The sequence below is a fragment of the Tiliqua scincoides genome, chromosome 3, assembly GCF_035046505.1.
Source record: "Tiliqua scincoides isolate rTilSci1 chromosome 3, rTilSci1.hap2, whole genome shotgun sequence".
In the NCBI taxonomy this organism is placed as follows: Eukaryota; Metazoa; Chordata; class Lepidosauria; order Squamata; family Scincidae; genus Tiliqua; species Tiliqua scincoides.
Window position 1 is genome coordinate 232563273 of NC_089823.1, and position 20698 is coordinate 232583970.

General features: G+C 47.8%; 1 protein-coding gene, 2 non-coding genes and 1 pseudogene across 3 annotated transcripts in view; 1 reads left to right on the forward strand and 3 right to left on the reverse strand.

The window, feature by feature from the left end:
- The window catches only part of LOC136645321 (guanine nucleotide exchange factor DBS-like), a 74093-nt gene extending 72961 nt beyond the window's left edge, over positions 1 to 1132 (reverse strand). Inside the window, exon 1 of the mRNA XM_066621555.1 lies at positions 1100 to 1132. Within this exon, the coding sequence (XP_066477652.1) occupies positions 1100 to 1132 (33 nt within the window). The remainder of the gene's footprint in view (positions 1 to 1099) is intronic.
- A 7097-nt stretch (positions 1133 to 8229) lies between these two features.
- Positions 8230 to 8348, reverse strand: LOC136646932 (5S ribosomal RNA). The gene has a single exon (XR_010794222.1). It is a non-coding gene; the product is annotated as a 5S ribosomal RNA (ribosomal RNA).
- A 374-nt stretch (positions 8349 to 8722) lies between these two features.
- On the forward strand, positions 8723 to 8841 carry LOC136646919 (5S ribosomal RNA). Its single transcript, XR_010794221.1, has one exon. It is a non-coding gene; the product is annotated as a 5S ribosomal RNA (ribosomal RNA).
- A 711-nt stretch (positions 8842 to 9552) lies between these two features.
- On the reverse strand, positions 9553 to 9661 carry LOC136647250 (5S ribosomal RNA; annotated as a pseudogene).
- Positions 9662 to 20698: the final 11037 nt, after the last annotated feature.

A 20698-nucleotide genomic window follows, 5' to 3' on the forward strand; every position in this document is an offset into this window, starting at 1 on the left:
TCCTATTATATTAAGGTGCAAACTGATAACAAAGGGAGGAATGATTACTTTCTTTGGCAACAGTTGACTCTTGGTCAAGAGCTCAGATCAAATGCACTTGATCAAGAGAGACATTTAGTGGTACCTTCTACAATGTATGCATACTTTATCCAGATCAAAATGGGCTTCCCAAGGCTAAGGAACAGAGGGCAGTTCCTCTGAGGGTGTGGGGGATGTGATTCAGTACTAGTTTGTTTCGTATGTTCCCCCCCATCACCAGAACTCCCCAAATCCACTGCTCCAAGAAGTTGAATCCAACAATTTTTCTCCCAACAGACCCGTCATGCTGGAGGCAGAAAACTTCACCCTCTTCATTAAGAACAGCATCCGCTTTCCACTCTTCAATTTTGAGAAGTGAGTCACTAGAGTGACTCTAGAGTAAGAAACTCAAGCTCACATTGCATTTAGTAGATTTTTTGGTGAACTTTGGTTAAAAACAACCTGCCAAAAAGTCATCTGCCACAGAAATGCCCCATGGCTGATGTGACTTATTCCCTGGGGATTGTTGGAGGCCCTGTGTGTCAAGAGAAGGAAACTGTGGCACAGACCAACAATAGCTGTGCTGCAGCAGCAGTTGTGGCTTATCAAGATAAAACGTATGTTATATATGTTCAGCATATATGTTGAACCAGAGTCAACTGCTGAAGGATCAGATCTCCATCAAATATGCTCTAATACAGATCCAACCCCAGTTGTTGTAATCTTGTACATGCACTAGTCTGTCACTAAGAAGGTTCTCCCCCCGAATCCCCACCCATCTCCACCTGCAAATACTGCTATCCTGGCATCACCCTTGGAGGCAAAAACTGGTACAGAAAACAGCATAACTATTTATTTCCACACTTGTTACATTCCTATCCCTTCTGTTTCCTTACAGAGCTCAGAGCAGCATTTAGGAATCACAGCCCTGCAAGGAAGGCTGAGTGAAGCAATAGGGACTTTTCAAGTCCACCAGGACAGCTTCCTAGCTAAGCGGGGTGTCCAGGTCAAGCACTTTGCTGCAGCATCACGGTCCTACAGCACCCACACCAGTGTCATCTGCTGACAGCAACATTCTCACTGTGTTAGCCAATGTGCAACCTTTCTGCCCCATCCTGCGCTTAGGGGACATAGTGAAGTTTGCTGGGCAAGACTTTGCCACATTGGCTAACACAGTGAGAATGTTGCTGTCAGCAGATGACACTGGTGTGGGTGCTGTAGGACCGTGATGGTGCAGCAAAGTGCTTGAATGAACACCGATCCTGTCCAGGGGCCCGTCTGGCCGATCAGCCCTGCTGAAGTCACCCAAGTGATCAAGAAAATGAAAAACCGCAAAGTCGCCGGACCTGACGACATTCCGGCCGAAGGCTGGAAGCTACTTGGGCACCGAGACACCGGCAACCCTGTTCAACCAAATCATCAGCAACAATGCAGCTCCGCAAGCCTGCTCAACCAGCGTGACCGTCCCAGTCTGGATGGGCAAAGGGAACAACAGTGAGTGCGGCAACTACCAGCCAATATGCCTATTGTGCCATTCTGTGAAGATATTTGAGCAGGTGATCGATGCAAGACTGCGAGAACTCGTCAACATAACCCCAACCGTTGCAGATTCGTGAAAGGGAGTTGGACGACTGATGCCATCCACACTGTCTGCCTCCTCCTGGAACCGGCCCGTGCACCTGGAGATTCTCTGGAGGAGGCCTTCGACCACGTCCTGCACTACCTCATCTGGCATGCGCTTCGATCTCACAGCATGCCCAAAGAGTATGTGTGCTGGATCAAGCTCCTCTACGCCAACACCACTAGCGTCGTCCAATGCCCGGCCAAACTTTCCGACCCTTTCCTGATCACTGTCGGAGTACACCAAGGATCCGCCCTGTCACTGCTCCTTTTCATTCAATGCATGGACACAGTCACCAGTGTTATCCAATACCTGCACCCATGGATGCTCCTGCACGCCGGTGATGTGTGCCTCATGGACCAAGCCCACCCAAGATCTCCAAGACCAAACCTAAGAATGGAACAACTGGCTGGCTGCATACAGGATGCGACTCAACATCAAGAATACCAATTACATGGAGGCGGGCCCCAAATGGATGGCTGGATCACCATCAGCGGACAGCCTCTGAACGAGGTCACCAAATTCCAGCACCTCGGCTCAGTCCTTTGCAGCGACAGTGACTCCCTCCCTGATGCCTGAGCAGGAGCCCAGGCTGCATGTGGAGCCTGTTTCGGGTGGAGGCAAGTTTTGGGTGGCCTCTGCAATCGGCGAATGCCCGCAGGACTCAAGGGGAAGATCTACAAAACCGTTGTCCGCCCAGTTGCCTTGTACAGCTCTGAGGGTTGGCCAGTGTCTGCCAAACACAAACAGGCCCTCCACGTTATGGAAATGAAGATGCTGTGCTGGTCCCTCAGTCTAACACAGCGGGACCGAGTCTTGAACGAGGACGTATGGCGACGAATGGGGGTTACGCCAATGCAAACAAGATGCACGAGGAAAGACTCAGCTGGTACAGTCATGTTATTAGAAGCAATGAGGTGAGCGTGGTGAAAGCGGCATATTGGCTGTCTGCAACTGGACACCATCCACGAGGAAGACCGAAGAAGCGGTGGCTCGACCAGTTGAAAGAAGACATGTGGGCACTCGACATCGACCCAGAAGACGCCCTGGACCGTGCCAAATGGCGTGCTGCTTGCAGAATAGCGGACTGACACGGGAAAGTCACTAGGACAAAGAAGAGGGGGGTTGGAGAGGCTGTGCATTACCTCCTGGGCCTCCAGAAGGAAGGCAGGGAGTCGCAGCCCAGCCAGTGGGGGGGGGGGAAACAGCTTGTGGTTGTGGCCCCAGGCAGTACTGGGCCAGGATCGTCACTGGAATGGGCACTGCACCACATAGTTTGGAACCGCCTGCACTAGATGCTTTAGCTTTCTACCCACCTCTGCCTACACAGCAAATGCATTTTCCTTAAACGAAAGCCTTCGTAATGACATAAATACAGAGCTCTGTTGTCTTCAGTCCCTTGAGCGGAAACTCAGAAAAATAAAATATCCACATACAGAAAATGCTGCTCTCTGATCTCTTTTATTTGCAGGGAACGGGGAGAAGAAGACATGTGGACCAAAGACTTGTGGGGTCTGCCTGTACCCCATGGCCTCAGCTGTCATCCATTATGGTTTCGTTTGGCCCTTTGGTCTCTGTGGGCAGAATGCCAGGCGCCGAACATTTACACCAGTCCTGACCAATCCAAATTTCCTGTTGAGCAGAGGGGATGATGCTGCACACGCATTTCCTCTTGCTCTGGAGAGGAGCACCAAACATACGTAGATGGTACTAGATGAGTATTCCGTTGACATGGTCCTGTACTATACTCCGAGACAACACACACCACAGTGTGGAGCAGGGAGCCACGTCAACCAGTGGTTCTCTAAGGGAAGGGGGTCTTCCTGGTCTGTTGCTCCTACCCTGCAGTCCCTTGGCGCAGACACACACCAGGTACTAGGTGCCTTGCTTACTGTTAACAAAGGCGCCACATCTCCACTGATCTCTACACAGGTTACCTGGGAAGCTGCCTTCTACTAAGTCAGACCACTGGCAGGCCCAGTCCAAGCCAAAGGCAGAGGCAGTGAGCACTGCAGTGGCATGTTGACGTTGTTTAGGAAGGGACTCCCCACCATTCAACAAAATGACGGAGAGGAAACACAGGTTTTGTCAAGGTTAAAGAAGAAAACCTGCACCTCCACTCATAACACTGAATTAGGGTGCTTATATCAAATATTTTGTGGAACTGCACAAAAATTCTGCCTGCAGCTAATGATAGAGAAGCAACACCACCGCCAGCACTCCATCAGTTCAACTGTGAAAGCATCATATATTCCACCCCATGCTTCCTGTTTGCAGTATAAGTGGTTAATTTATGATGAGCAAAACCTGGAGCTGTCATTGGCCATTCACAAATCCTCTTGTGGTGTATTGCAGTAATTATGGTTAAAGCTCAGTCCAAATGACTGAAAACCAGCACCACTGGAGAGTGTTTTAGTTGAGCTTTCACATTTATAAGGCAACGCTGACACCTAGTTGTTGCTGATATTAACATTAGTTTGTGATGTTGAAAAAGTGATAAAGGCCTTCTCTAAATGAAAGCAAGTTCATGCCCCACAGTCAGTGACATCGTGGGGTTTTCATTCATGACTTGGCTATAAAAACCCATGGTGATGTTAACCAAATCTGGGGCTTGCGCCCAATCTAGGATTCATGTGCTAAACTCTTTGTATTGATGAGCCAGGTCTAGCCACAAACATAAGAACAGCCCTGCTGCATCAAGCCATAGGCCCATCTAGTCCAGCTTCCTGTATCTCACATGGCCCACCAAATGCCCCAGGGAGCACGTCAGATAACAAGAGACCTCATCCTGGTGCCCTCCCTTGCATCTGGCATTCTGGCATAGCCCATTTCTAAAATCAGAAGGTCGCACATACACATCATGGCTTGTAACCCGTGGTGGACTTTTCCTCCAGAAACTTGTCCAATCCCCTTTTAAAGTCATCTAGGCCAGATGCCATCACCACATCCTGTGGCAAGGAGTTCCACAGACCAACCACAAGCTGAGTAAAGAAGTATTTTCCTTTGTCTGTCCTAACTCTCCCAACACTCAATTTTAGTGGATGGTTTGGAGGTTTGGAGGAAACACACTCAAACAGGATTTTAAAGAACACAGCAAGGATTTTTTTGCAAGAGAAAAGAGAAACAGTTATGGAAAGCAAATAATCAACAGCCTCGTGACATCCAAGGCTGAAGATCAGTGTCTAACAACCCTAGTCCCTTATTGGAGTTGAAAGCCTGTGCAGTAGTTAGAAGGGCACATTATGGATCTCCCTTGCCTGGGTGTGTGATGGTCTGAGGATCCTGGACTGAAGGCAGACTGACCCAATTCAAGGCTGAGCCTCTCTCTTGTGTACATAGGAAGCCCATGCCCACATTTGGTCAGGGGCCAGAAGGTTCTAGCCTTCTCTCCTGAGGGTTGTTGAGCCAGGTGTTTCCAACAATCACTCAGCAAAAGGCAAGAAATTTTTATCTCAGAACTTAACCATTCCAATTTCTCTTACCCCTCTTGTCACAGGCTTTTCCCCATGTTACGTAATGCAGACAACACATTAACTCGTGTTCTACAGTCCATAATGCTTAACAATAGATCCAAAAGGTCTTCTCTGCTATTTGTTGTAGCCACTAAGCTTACACTCCTGTTTCATGATTAAACACTCTAGTATCTTCACTACCTTTCTGCTGTGTGTGTATGCGGGGGGAGAGGGGTGTAACTTCTTTAAACAGTGACACTCCATCCTAGATGCCAGTCCAACATTTTGTGGAGTTTCATACCCACAATATTGTGACATGATACGGCCTGCACCACACACCATGATCTTGACCAGTGGTTCCCAAACTTTTTAACACTGGGACCCACTTTTTAAAAACGGTCTACTGGGACCCACCTAGGTTTACCAGCCTTTAAAAAAAGAACTAGAAGGAAATATTTTATTTAATTGATTTATTTATAAGTAATAATAACCAGAAAAAAGACTCTCAAATATTTTTCTCCCTATATTCACACATGCTTGCAAACTTCAGGAGCTCAACTCCTCGCAGGGCAGTTAGCAGCTATCTTGCAAACTGCAGGAGCTGACCTTTTTCCAGGGTAATTACCAGCTACAGTATCTGATTTTTGAATAGGACTTGAGGCAATTTGTTAACTGATCTTTTCATCGCCCTTTGGCGACCCACCAAAAATCAGGTCACAACCCACCAGTGAGTTCTGACCCACAGTTTAGGAACCACTGATCTTCACACTTGTTCCTGCTTAGAATCTTGCTTTTTCCTGCTCACAGTATACCTCATCCATTACAAAAGAAGTGCACGGCCTTCCCACAGTTCAGCTCATCGAGATTCTTTGGGTTTGGGTTTTGCTCCTCAGTTCAAACAAGGGAAATCTGGATGGTGAGAAGAAACAGTGGAAACAGAGTTCACTGTTTCCCAGAAGAGCCTTTATAGTGCTTGGCTGTCCACACTGGAGCTGCAATGGAGGAGTTTTTCTTTTTTAATCAGGAGGAGGATGCAGCAAACACTGGTGCGCAACAACACTCTGGATGCATCTCTCCCCTTCTGAAGAATCAGCACATTCCTTCTCATTGGCACTGGGAACTCGCGTTGAGTCAAACACGTGCATAAAAGATCGAAGTATAACAAGGCTGGACCTGTAGGAGAGGCAGTTGTCTTGTTTGGGATGGTAAGAAGTAAGGTGTCTAAAACAGGGCCCTTGGATGATCAGGTCTGCACCCCGTGAGGTCTGCGCCCTGGGCAGCTGCCGAGTTGACCTAAGGCCAGCACCTGGGATCAGGAACTCCTATGGACCACTGAAGCCAACTTGCCTGGCCTTCCACATGGACCCCTCAGGCCTCACTCCCTGCTTCACCTGCAAGCCAAATGGGGGGCCCAAGAGAACGAACTTCATCTTCTCCAACTGTTTCATGGATGACCGGGCTTGGCAGGGTGATCCAGAGACACTCAAACAACAGTTCTCTCCAAGGAAAACAAGGATCTTAGGAGGAGGCACCACAGAAGGGAAGCACAACAGGAGCCCAGGACCACGCCATGGGAGGGAGGCGAGCAGCCTCGGGAGCCCAAGAGAGACTGTCCCGGTGGCCTCAGGTTACCAAAGGTCCAAGGGAAGGGAGGGAGTGGATGTGGTGGGACTGACCCACAGCAGGCTGGCGCCCTGGTCGGCCTCCCTGAGCACCAGCCCAGTTGACTAACACCCTTTGCTGTCAGCCAGCAGAAAGAAAGAGCCGTTCTCACTGCTCGCTCTGCCGTTTTATGTGACGCGCTCTTAGAACTTCCACCTCTGCAGCCAATGAGATCTCAGGCTGCCTGCTGTATTTAGAGAACTGTCAGTAACTGTCATGGGGGGGGGACACACTGGAAGGAGAAATTAAATCCTTTCCAGCCATATACTCCTCTTTACATATGTTCTCCTTACAAATCCCCCCCACATTGGTTTTACTAGCTTCATACATTCTATGTTACCTTTTCCAATCAGACACACATTTTCTACTCCCAGATTTTGGCTTCCACCGGACAGGACCAGACAACAGGCACAGGGCCTTTCCTGTGGCGTCCCCACGCTTGTCCAAAGCCTTGGCCACAGAGCCCCAGCAGACATGGTAATGAAAGACCTTTTTTCCTTCCTTCCTTCCTTCCTTCCTTCCTTCCTTCTGGAGACCAGTTTCATGGAATCATGGTGGGAGAGCCTCTGAGGTTGCCAAAGTGCTGCTGCTGTCTTGCTGACGCTTGAGGTGTGTTGGGGAATGCTTTGCTGATGCGTGTTCCCAGGGCTGGAGCCAGGCTATTTTGCACCCTAGGCAAGGCTGACTAGGTCCAAACACCCCCCCCCCCAACTTCCCAGTGAGAGTTTTCCAAAACAAACATCCTGCAGAAGAAAAAATGAAAAGCACAAATCTGGAAAGTGAGAAACCCATTTTGAATTGCAAGGCTTAGTTCTACAAGCATCTTTGATGATGGTTCTGCAGTACCAAAGAAGATGATGTCGCCTTATTTATTTGTTTACTTTGTTTGTCTGTGTTAATTCTGTCCTATCTTTGCTCCCCAGATGGGGCCAAAGCGGCAACTGTTGTGAACGTCAAACTTATTTATTTGTTTATTTATTTATTTATTTATTTATTTATTTACTTAGTAATAGTAATAGAATTCCCTCCACCCCGCTAAGGGCACTTAAGGAAGGCGGCTTACAATGACAACAATCAAAGACAATGATAGATACAAGAAAGACAATTAAAAGCAAGTAATGAATCATTAATTCTCTTGCACAGCACCGCTGTGGTGTTTCTCTGCCAGGAAACCAAGAGAGTCAGTTGCCTTGTTTTGGATGGCTTGGGAAAAGTGAGGCGTGGCCTCCAACTGCGCCCCTGGACGGTCAGCACCGCACCCCGGGAGGTCTGCGCCTGGGCAGCAGCGGAGATGGCCTAAGGCTAGCAGCGCCCCGACCAGTGCCCGGTTTTCTCGCTGAGGGTATCCCTGAGCGGGCAGACTCCTGAGGAGAGCATAGTGAAAAGAAGAACCGAAGCAGGACGCGGGCCGGCTGTGCCCTGGGGGGAGAAGGCGTTTGGTGGGAAGTGTGGGAGGGAGCGCCCCAAAGAAGCAAAAGCCTACAGCACCCGGTATTCCCAGGCGGTCTCCCATCCAAGTACTAACCAGGCCTGACCCTGCTTAGCTTCCGAGACCAGACGAGATCGGGCGCGTTCAGGGTAGTATGGCCGTAGACACTGAACAGCCTTCGTGTGGCCGTGCCATTTCTGCCTTGAAGCAGGGCTCCCAGCCCACCCCGCCCCGCCTGCCTTGCCCCGCACTGACACACACAAGCACCTTTCCCACCCAGGCACCCGCTTCCACTGCTAGCTGACGCACACGCCGCTGCGCTCTCCCTGCCCCTCCCACCGCTCCCTGCAAAACGCTGCTACCCGCACCTTCCTCCTGGACGGCATCCCGCAGCTCACCGCCTTCTCCTGCCAAACCCCTCTGCTGACAAACACCCCGACTGCGGGCCCTCCTGTGGCTGCCCACCGTGGCCACAACGCCTCACACACACCCCCTGGCCCCACAGCCCGCTTAAAGGAAGAAGCGGCAGCACCACACAGCGTCTACGGCCATACTACCCTGAACGCGCCTGATCTCGTCTGATCTCGGAAGCTAAGCAGGGTCAGGCCTGGTTAGTACTTGGATGGGAGACCGCCTGGGAATACCGGGTGCTGTAGGCTTTTGCTTCTTTTGCCTGCCCCACGCATTCATCCAATCACATCACAAAAGCGGTTATATTTTCTGAGGAAGGCACAAAAGCGGTTATATTTTCTGAGGTAGCTTGGGAGGTTAAATTTGTCACAGCAGCTGCTTGTGTCTTAGAGTGTCCTAACCTATGATATCTTGGTGTGTTACGGAAATTGCTCTGCAGGGGACAAAAAAACTCTGCAGAGAATTATTAAGATCACGCAGCACGTCATCAACCTTCATCTACCGGCTTTGGAGGACATCTATACATCTTGCTGTCTGCAGAAGTCACATAGTATTCTGAGAGACCCCTTCCATCCGGCTCATAAGTTCTTTGAACTGTTGCCTTCGGCAGACGATGCAGAACTATTAGAGCAGACACCACACGACTCCTGAACAGTTTTTATCCCACAGCCATAAATACGTTGAATAAGGCAACATAGTTGTTACCATGCTCCTGGGCATTATGGTCTGTTATACTGTTTTTATATTAAGATGCATGTCGTATAGAATGTGTGGGTGAGTGTGTAGAGTGTGATGGTTGGAATTGTAGTATATATTTATGCTTGTATCTCAAAGGTGCATAAATTTTGTTGTGCTGTAGCACAATGACAATAAGGTTACTACTACTACTAGAGGCGCCTTTCAAGGAGACGGCATGGATGTGATTGGATGGACGCGTGGGGGGGCGCAAAAGAAGCAAAAGCCTACAGCACCCGGTATTCCCAGGCGGTCTCCCATCCAGGTACTAACCAGGCCTGACCCTGCGTAGCTTCCGAGATCAGGCGCTTTCAGGGTAGTATGGCCATAGACACTGCATGGTGCTGCTGCTTCTTCCTTTAAGCGGGCTGTGGGGCCAGGGGGTGTGTGTGAGGCGTTGTGGCCACGGTGGGAAGCCACAGGAGGGCCCGCAGTTGGGGTGTTTGTCAGCAGAGGGGTTTGGACGCAGAAGGCGGTGAGCTGTGGGACGCCGTCCAGAAGGAAGGTGCGGGTAGCAGCGTTTTGCAGGGAGCAGTGGGAGGGGAGTATGGCCATCTTGAGTGGTGTTTCCCTCCCCCTTGCACCAGCACTTGTTTACAGCCGGGTGAGTGTGGAAGTTTGCAGGCTGAACGGAGAGAACTGGGATGGTGTTTTGTGGAAGTGAGCCATCCTTGGCAAGCGGAGAGACCGCCTTGAGGACTGGCCCTTTCTGACCTCAAAGGATGCCTGTGCACGGTGGGGGCAGGACCAGGGCAAAACACTACCCCTAAGGACGCCACTGCTTCAGCCTTCTCTGGAAAAACAATACGGTACAGAAAGCTGGCTCACACTTGAAAAGCTCTCCCACAATTTCTGGGTAGCCAAAGGCTGTGGGCTGCAGACAAGCACAATACTGTTTGAGTGGTGGGGCCATTCCTTTAGGGCCCTCTCCAGGTTCTGTACAAATGGACCATTGCAAACTCCTCCTCTTTCATCCGCAAAGCAGTTGTCTAATTCTTTTAAAACGTATTTATGTGGAGCAAAAGGTGTCGTGATGAACGAATGCTTAATTCAATGAGACCTCAAGCTTCAATGAAAAGTTTAACTGAGGGCGCAATCCTAACCCGTGCTGGAGCAGGCAAGCCAGGAGGCTTGTGCTGCATCCAACGCAGGATTGCAGTGAGCAGCGGCTCAGCCACGGGCAAGGGGAAGCTCTTCCCCTTACCCGTGCGTAAGGGCTGCACGCCCCAATGGATCTTCTCGGACCTGCGCCACCTCCAGAGGACAGGGGTTGGGATCTGGCATAACCGTCGGGTCCCAGCCATGCCCCCAGCTCCCTATGCGGCCGCCCCCAAGCCCACCCTCCCCCTGCCAAGTAACGCCCCCTCCTGCCAACTCCATATGCCCCCCATGCCTACCTTTGCCGCTTATGTCGGCGTGCTCGCACCGACACAAGCAGCAGTGCTGGAGCCTTAGCGGAGGATTCTGCCTCCATCCGCGTATTGGCTCATCTCAATGCACCGACGCAGCTCCCGCCTAAGGAGGTGCAAACGTGCCTTATGGCGATCCTCCATGGCCACCTATACCAGCATAACTGCCGGTTAGGATTGCGCCCTAAATAAGACAAAAACAATGCTGGTGGTAGCCTAGCATTTTCTGGTGCTCCGCTACCACTGAACAGCCACTGGAACTCCGCCACTTGTCAATTAAGTGAACCATCAAGCACTGGAGAGGTAAGTGGGGGTGTGGTGAGAGGTGGTGAGAAGGCATAGGAAGGTGGGCGGAGGGTGGGGAGGAGGCGTGAAAGGGGAGGGGAGCGGGAAGGTGGGATCATGGCCCAACACTGACGTTCTTGATTCACCTCTGACCGTTTGGTTGGTGGTGAATTGAGTAGCCCCATTGCAGGACTACTCACTTTACCCAGGGGAAGGGGATGAAAGTCCAGTGGGGGGAGAAGCCCCAAGACCCCATGGGCAGAAGGGAGCTGGAGGCAACCCGCAGAGCAGGAAGGCGGGAGCTGGCAGGGCTGGGGATGCTGGAGGCAGCCAGCAGCGGCCAAGGCCACAGTCACAGCCATGGCGCAATTGCCCATAGGGTGGGGAGCTGGCCACGGGAGCAGCCTCCCGGCCGAGCCGCACCTGCATAATGCGGCAGGAGCGAGTGGCTGGATATGGGGGAAGTGCAAGATCTTGGGCCTGCCACACAGCGGAAGGGGCGGAGCTTGGCAGGGAGAGCGCCAGGCTCATAAGAAGCCTGGCAGCCAAGGCAGGAAGTCGCATCTCCCTGGTCTCCCTGGCAAGGGAAAGGGAGAGGGGCGAGAAGGACTGCAGCCTAACCCTTGGCCTGAAGTGGGGGAACCTGCCAGACAGGACCTCCTCCCCTCCAGCCACTCCTCCTATTGGGACTGGAGAAGGAACGCCCCAACCTCACCTGGGGCAGGCGGACTAGGGCAAGTAACAACCCCATTACAACCCTAGCGGGACCCTAGGAGCACATCCAGACTGACCCCTCCGAACTGGGTAAATGTCAGGGAATCTGTAGGGCATCAGCCGGAGGGGGACCCGTGGACTACAGCCAGAGTGACGGGAACTGAAGGGGATGCATCTTGGGCCACCAACCCAGCGGACTGGGCAAAGAGGTGTGACACCCCACACCTGACCCCACAGGGGTTGGGAGCCACCCGGCACCTGCACAGTTCCTATTGAGGCCAAACTCTGAGGCCTGAGAAGACACAAAAACTCAGGAAGCCATTTGGCCATACTTTAAAATGACTTTACTGACAACCATACTTCGTGGAGCCCTGTGCTGTAACAGGACCCTACATGAATGTAAAAGCCCTAACTCAATTAAACAGGGCTTGCAGAACATCAGTAGTGGCTCAGTGTGTTCCTCGTCACATGGGCTGGGCTCCAACTTCTGGTAACATAACCTCCAAGGCTCTTCCTCCGGGCCGCGCCCCGGGGATGGACTTCACAGCTGGGGAAACCATTTCTTCAGCAGGTGTTGTGGGAACTGGAGGAGGTTTCCATAGTTTTCCTGGACAGGTGGAAACAGGTGGTTCTGGCAGATCTGGCAATAAGTTGAGGACTGTCAGGAAGACTCCACAGTGCCATATGGTGAAGGAAGATCAGAGAATCCAGCAGCAGCTCCAGTGGAATTTATGGTTGGATTTTCCTCCCGTGGACTAGTGATCTGCAGAAGGTTGATCAGACAATAACTATATCGCAACAAGATACTAAAAAGATTTTTGCATCCCTTAGAGCAGCGGTCTCCAAAATTTTTGGCCAGTGGGCTGCATGAAATATCTAATGCAGTGCTGAGTGCTGGAAAAAAATTTAAATATAAAATTCAGATAAATAAATTAGAGATGGAACTTAGATGAATGAATAAATGAATGAGTGGGCTTATTCACTCAGCCTTTCTGACCCTCAGAACACCTTCCAGATGCAATCAGAGCACAGCTCTGGTCATGTTCAGTCAAGTGGGCCAGAGGCTGTCAGGGGACAAGAGACTGGCTGCGGGCCAGACAGAAGCTTGCTACGGGCGGCATCTGGCCCCCAGGCTGTGGTTTGGAGACCCCTGCCTTAGAGAACAGCTTAAAAGTCTGGAACAGAAGTGCAGGAAATTGAAGGTCAAGTAAAAATGAATTCAAGGAGAGTATTTGACCAATATCATGTGACCAGAGATTTGGCATTACAGCAATCATGATTAAAGCCAACTTCAGAAGACAGAATGTGAGGCTTCAAGGAGTGAAGGAGAAGACTTCAGAGGATAAAAGAAAAATTATTGATGTGGTTGTGGTTGTGGATGTGGTTGTGCAATTGATTAGAAGACTGCCTCAAGTAAAAATGAATTCGAGGATTCGGGGAGTGAAGGAGAAGACTGCAGTGGAAGAAAGAAAAATTATTGATGTGGTCGTGGAATGGATGAGAAGACTGTGCCCCAAAATTGAACTAACAAAGTGGGATTTTGAAAGGTGGCATCGTGTTGGTATGAAGAGGGGCTCAGGAACACTTCCTGGAGATTTTTTGATTAGATTTCCTAACTACTCAGAGAAGCTGGAATGAATGAAGGCTATTAGGGCTAATCCAGAAGCATTGAAAATAAATGGAGAGTCAGTAATGGTTTATAATTATTTGTGCTCTGAAACTCTTGCCTGGAAAAGAATGATGTCTCCAGTGGTCAATACATTAAAAAGAAAGGTATAAGATATAGCTGGTGACACCCAGTATTCTTATTATAATGGTAGGTGGAATCGTATTCATTCTTGTGAACTGGGCCACATATGGATAAGGGATTTACAGCCCAATCCTATCCACACTTTCCTGAGAGTAAGTCCCATTGATTCTAATGGGACTTACTTCTGAGTAGACACACATAGGACTGGGCTCTCAGATATTTGACAGATGAGGAGTTAAAAAAAAAAAAAGGATGAATCAATGGGTTCTAGTTCAGGGTCAGAAGCAGATGACCTCTGAAGAGTGGAGAAGCAGAATGAGGATAAGAAGAAGAGGAAGGGGAAATATTGAACTCTGCGGAAGAGGGAGGACAAATAAAAATGTAAGGAAAGGAAGTTGAATTTTAAAATATAAGTAATTGTAATAGTATGGAGTCGTTAAAGAATAGAATAATGGTAATGACTATATTAAAAGAGTAAAAACTGGAGGCGAGACCCATTGGGAGAAGTGGTGATTATTAATGAGATAACTGGGTAGCATATTTGGAAAAGGTTGTATAAGCAAGAGAAAGACACGGGGGAATAATATTTAAGGATGGAGTATTGATAAAATCACATGATAAAGTTAAAAAAAGTGGGATTCAATATAGTATGTAAATTATAAATAAGAATAATGTACCTATAAGAGTTAAACAAAACTGGAAAAAGCAACTATATATACAGGTATGTGTGTATGTACAAGTAGATGTATTATATATGTGTGTGTTTTTGTATTTTATACATATGTAAGGGTATGTATAGGGTATGTCTATATGTGTATGTATGTGTACATATATGTATGTGTATGTGTGTAGTATATATGTATGTATATGTAGATATATAGATATATATATGTCTATATATATAGAAACATAAGCAGTCAAAGAGAGATGAGATCTGACACAGAATGCAATACGTACTAGATATAGGGTAGGGGCGAAGGAGTCTTTCTTTACAGGTTGTTATATTAGATGATATTATATATATTACAATCTTTTCCATAATGATATTGAAGTTATATAGATATGACGGATGGAGGATAGGTAAATAGATAGATAGGTAAGTAAAATATGGATATAAATATGTAATAAGTAGGAAAGGTAATATAGGATAGATGGAGTAGAATAACACTGGGTTAGGTATGAGTAAAAATTATAAGGACTAGGAGGAAAGGGGGGGCCCAACAAACGGTGGAGGCCGATTCCTCCCTCCCCCCAAAGCTGAAAGACGTAGGACTGAATGGAGAAGTTCAGTGACAGGAAGGGGGGTGAGAAGAAAGGTGAATGTTGGGTGTCGGGAATTGTATTATGGTGTTCGTATGTTGGGGTAGTTTGGGGCTTGATTAGAGTTTATGGAATGGTTGGGAGCTGGGTTTATGTGATTCACAATCGGGAACAGAGAAGCTGAGACTGAGAGATTTTAAAAAATGTTAGAAGGCTGAAGATAATGACATGGAATGTTAGAGGCGTAGGATCGGCAATGAAAAGAGTTGGAGTGCAGAATCGGGTAAATAAAGGAAAATTTGAATTTTTTGTGCAAGAGACGCTGTAATAGATCGAAAGATAAAATTGAGGCTTTTCAAAAAATTATATACTAGTAATAATACCTCTTAAGTAAAGATAGAGTTCTGTATAAGGGAGAATATAGCTGTGAGGTTATTGGATAGGGATAGAGAAAGGATGGGACAGAATATTACAGAAGAGGAGATTGAAGAAACTGTAAATAAATTAAAGGTAGTTAAAACACCAGGAATAGATGGATTAGGTGTAGAGTATTCCAAAGCGTTAAAAAAAATGCTTACACCTAAGTTAAAGATTTTATTTAATAAAATATTAGCAGGGGAAGAGATACTCCCATCTTGGAAACAATCAATGATTGTACTAATATTAAAACCAGGTAAAGATTCAACAAATATGGAATCTTATAATCTTGTTAATAAATCAAGGTGGGAAAATGTTTACAGCTATATTGGCTAACAGATTGAGAGCCCGATCCTGTGGTCTGCGCTGCTCCTCTGTGGCATGGAGCACAGTCGGAAATGTGCCATAAGGCTGGCTCTGAGCCAGCGCACATGGTGGGTGCACGCGTTCCGCGGCTCAGTGGTGTCTGTGACTGCCGGGCTACGGAACGGGAAATGGGGGCGTGCCCGGGGGCATGGGGGAGGCATTCCAGGGAAGGGGGAGGCATGGCTGGGGGCGTGGGGGAGGTGTGTCGGGGGTGGGGGAGAGGCGGATCCGTGGAGCCGAGCTCCGCAGGATCCAGGGCGCTTGGGCAGGGCTGCGCGCCCTACATGAGCACCATCACTTTAGTGGCAACCAAATAGTCACCGCTAAAGTGAGTAGTCCCATTGCGGGGCTGCTTCCCTTACCCGGGGGAAGGGGACAAACTTCCGCTTCTCCCGAGGAACCTCCCGCGGTAGCGCGGGAAGCTCTGGATCCGGCAGAAGCCTTTTGTGGAGCCGCTGGGTCCCACAGCTCCAGGCAGCTCAGGATTGGGCTGTAAGAGTGCAATCCCAACCCACTTTCCAGCATGGACATAATGGCAATGCAGCTCCAAGGTAAGGAATAAACATTCCCTTACTTTGAGGAGGCCTCTGTGAGTGCCACCCAACAGTGGCCAGTCCGTCTCACTTCATTTTCTCCTCCTCTGGATCTAAAGAGGAGTTAACTAAATTATACCACTATTGCAGTTTTGTTTTTTTAATTCTGGACAAACTACATGTGTTCCCCATTCATTTGATATGTTAGGGACTGGAGCAGCATTGAAAAGCAGAAAAGGTTGGAAAGTGGAACCCAGTCTTTTTCAGTTTACAAATGTTGCTCCCAATGCTTTTTGAGTTAGCAAATTGCAAATGCCTTTTTCATCCTGCAAATTCCTGCTGTGACAAAATGAACTCTCATTAACATCTTCTGGAATGGGAATAGACCTGGAGCTAAAGTTGGCACATGCTCTCTCTCTCTCTCTCTCTCTCTCTCTCTCTCTCTCTCTCACACACACACACACACACACACACACACACACACAACAGTTTGAATCACCAAAGCATATGCAAATAAACATAGGATAAGGCAATTTTAGCCTTTAGAACAACAGAGAGAGGTTGACATAGTGGAACATGCGTTGAATGAATACGTTCTGGGTATAACTGAAGTGTGCTGAAAGAGCAGATCGTCAGAAAACAAACTGTCAGAAAGCTGGAACTCCTGTATATTGAAGCATAAATATTATGGGGACAATAAGTCAAATAGCCTATGTCACAGATTAGTCAATTACTGAGAATTACTGAGAGAATATGGGTGAACATGTGCTTCCAAGCACATAAAAAGCCACATTGAAGCTAATCCACCCCCCACCCCTAATTTGTAATTTGGGGGTAATCTGGTGAATTTCCTTTTCAAAACACAAATACGTTCTAAGATAAAAAACCAAACAAAAACCCTTCAGTTTAAAGTAGTGGTTTTCAGACTATTCAACTAGCAGCTTCCTTGATCTACTGGGCCACTGACCACGTCTCCCCGTTAGGGTTAAAATCCTGTACAGGGCAATGTATAGCGCAGTGAGTTTTGTGCGAAGGTTCTGTGGCTCCCCTGGCTGGTTTGTGAAGCTCTGGTTTAAAGGGATGATTTCACAAATCCAGTCATGCACCAAAAAACATGGAAATTGTAAATTAAGGCACCTCTCTTGCACACCATGTAAGCAGTAAACATGTTCCACAGCCTCCACAAACCCACACTTCCAGCTTCTCTTCCTGAGCACAGGGTGCAACCATGAAACATGGGATCAATATAAGAACAATAGAATACATGCTTTTAAATTTGTTACCTACATCGTTTATCTTAAGTTGCATATTGCAATTCTGTGCATTTTTAACAAAAACAGTGTATTAAACAGTGTATTCTTTTAATCAGGATAAAACCATTTCTATAGCCCAATCCTGACTAACTTTCCAGTACCGATAGAGCTATGCTGACTGGTTGCACAGCATCCAGTCTGCAAGAGGGGGAGGAGTCACAGAGGCCTTCTCAAGGCACAGGAAAGTTGGTTAGGATTGGGCTATTAATCTAGCTATTGGGCTACTGATCTAGCAATTTATCTACATGCAGAGCTTGTCTCATCACCAGTCCAATGCTCTGCTTCTTTAATAAAAGGATCCAAGCATCCCCAATTGGTAAAGGGGTTGGCAGCAATGGAGTGCAACCACAACTGACAGTGATGTTATCAGTGGCACTGTCAATCCCAAAAATTCTGATTGTGCTGCAGCTAGCTAAGTCACTGGTACCAGCCCACAAGGAGTTCTGGACCAGGTATAAAGAGGGAGATGGAACAGGGGGGCAGGGGTGGAAAGAAAGAGAAGACTGAAGAAACCATGTGAAAGAAAGAGCAGGTGGAGTGAAAGAGGGAGAGGAGGAGGAAGGGGCAAACACAGTCAGGAGCAGACCCCAGGGTTGGGGAAAGGGAGAAGAAACTACAAGCAGCTACCGAGGGTAGGATGAGGGAGACCAAGGAGTCATATGCAGTTCTCTCTTTTTTAGATGAAAGCACAGAGAGAAAACACATAGAGAAAATAGGCAGAGTTTCTGCAAGCTTCTGAGTAGGACTGGCAGAGTTGATCAGAGACGGAGAGAGATGCTGTTAAATCATTTATCTCATGGAGAAATAAATCCTCTCCCAAGGAGTGCTGAATGCAAGGGGAAGTGCTGCCTCCTGCTTATGACATATGGAGCCCCCCTCCACGTATTCAGAATGTGTCTGCCTTGCAATCTTGGGAAGAGACTCTGCAGTCGGACAAGCACTTGAACGTAGGAAGAAGGGCTGGCAGGGCAAACGTGCCCATCTCAGGCAGGAAGTGGGGCTGGTGCACTTGTCTCGGAGGAACCTTTCCCCACAGGTGAACAAGCACCTTAACAGGGATAGGGACAGACTGGACTGGAGAAGTTGGGAGACCAACAGGGTTGAAGCACTGGGATGCAGCACTGCTCTACCTCCATTCAATGCTCATATATTTGTAGATAAAATATTAGAAAGACAACCAATGCCAGTGAATTCTCCTCCCAAGGAAGCCAAAATCTGATCAGCACTGCCTGGGAATGTTTCATCACCTGGGGACGTGGGGGTCATTTGGAACAATACAAAACAGCCTTATTATGGAACAATACAAAACAAGCCAGGATGTCCAGGCACAATAGAGGTGCAGCTCAACATGGAAGGGTTTAAAAAGCTGCATCTGCCCAAATTCCCTTCGCTGTGCAATGGTTAAGGGTATAGGCACTCTGTCCTCCATTGTGCCTGGTCACCCTGACCAAAGCAGACCACCGGTTTGTCTAGGACTAGGTTCATACTTCCTGCAGTGGCTCTCCAGTGTCTCAGACAGCATCTCTCATCCCTTCCTGGAGACACACAGATTGAACCAAAGACCTTCTGCATGGAGAACAACTGCTCTGCTCTGCTACTACTGAATTAGGGACCCTCCCACTTACAGGGGAAGAGGTTTAGGGCTGGAAGACCAAGGGAACACATGGGTGCACAGAGTTGGCACTTGAATTTACAATTTCTGTGCTTTTCAGTGCATGAATTTTACAGTGCATAGAGTTACTGTAAACACGGTAACTCTATCCCTAAACCTGCGGTTCTCAAACTCCCAGGGGAGTTTGAGGACTGCAGTAAGTCCTTGCGGGGGAGCAGGGATGGCAGCATCGTGATGCCCCAGTTTGAGAAGCCGTACCCTAAACTGACATTCAGAGTTCGTACCTTCGTTTGCATAATTTTCACGCACATCACGTTAGGCTTGATTACATTTTGCCAGGGTATCACGTAAATAGTGCTCCTGCAGTCCAGAAGTTTCTGTTGTCAAGACAAAACCAAGCAAAGAGTCATTTGCAGTCAAAGTCACCATATGCACAAAATACCACAAGTAATGATTACATTAGGAACTCTGCGTTGACCTGCCTGTACAGGGACAAAACTGAGACCAACCCTCATGAATGAGTGAAGCTGGGTGTTTGTGTGTGAAGAGGAATCAAGTGAATTCAGCAAGTTAAAGCAGGATACATAAATTGAAGTAACAATGTTAATTGAATTAACTGTTACAACTAAATACTGTAGATACCGTAACCAATACTATGTAAAATTTTTGCCAAGAATCAAGCTCCAGTTCTCACTTCGCCTTATCTCTGGGTCAATCAGAGGGTCAATCAGAGCCTTTCAATTCTGAAAAGTTTCCTTTCTTGCTCAGGCAGGTCATCAGAAGCAATGCAGAGCTCATTTGCTTCTATTGTAACTTTCCTGGGAAATTCCAGCCAAAGTTAACCTTTTCTTCTCCTCCCTTTCCTTTTGCAAATGCTGCTGCAACCTGGTTCCTTTTTGCAAATGCAGGCATTTGGCAGAGGTCTTTTTTTTTTTTTTTCAACACCAGGATGGGATCCTCCTTTCCATTTGAATTAAAATCCCAGGCTACAATTCAGTGCACCATTATTTAACAGTAACTCCAATGGAAAGCAGTGGGTCTACTTCTGAGTAAAAAGGGTTGCAAATATATGCAACTGCATCTCTCTGCTGTCAATTGAATTACACACTCCTAGTTGTGTGTTATACGTTGCATGTAGCGCTTCTGGCTTAACACACCAGACACCTTAAAAGTGGATTTGATTCATGCTTCTCCTGAAGTGGTTCCCATCCTTTTTCACTTGCATATCCCTTGGCATATCCATTTGCAAAATGTTTGTAATTAATAATACAAGCCCTCATTTCCTCAATATGAAAGCTCAGACTTCATGTATTCATCACATACTTTCTCTTTTCATCTGTTTAAAGAACAGAAGACTCTACCTTTGCACTGTTTTGCACCAGAAGTGTGCTGAGAAATTCTGGGTGATTGACCACTATTATGTCTCAGCTTTCTTAGTGGCTGGTTTTCAATCACTGGTTCATACATGAATTGATGATCAAAAACTAGCTATTAGTGGGACTTTCACAGCTACCTACCTTCCTTCCTGCCTTGCTGGTCCTTGCAAGCCATTCATGCCTTGCAAGACATTCTGGAGCAGGACCTGCCTTTTTCTGCCATTATTCCATTCTTTTTCAAGTACCCCTAAAGGTTCTGTTGAGTGCCCCTGGGAGTACATGAATACCAGGTTGGGAACCACCGCTTTACTGGTACATTGCTTACAGTGCTCTTA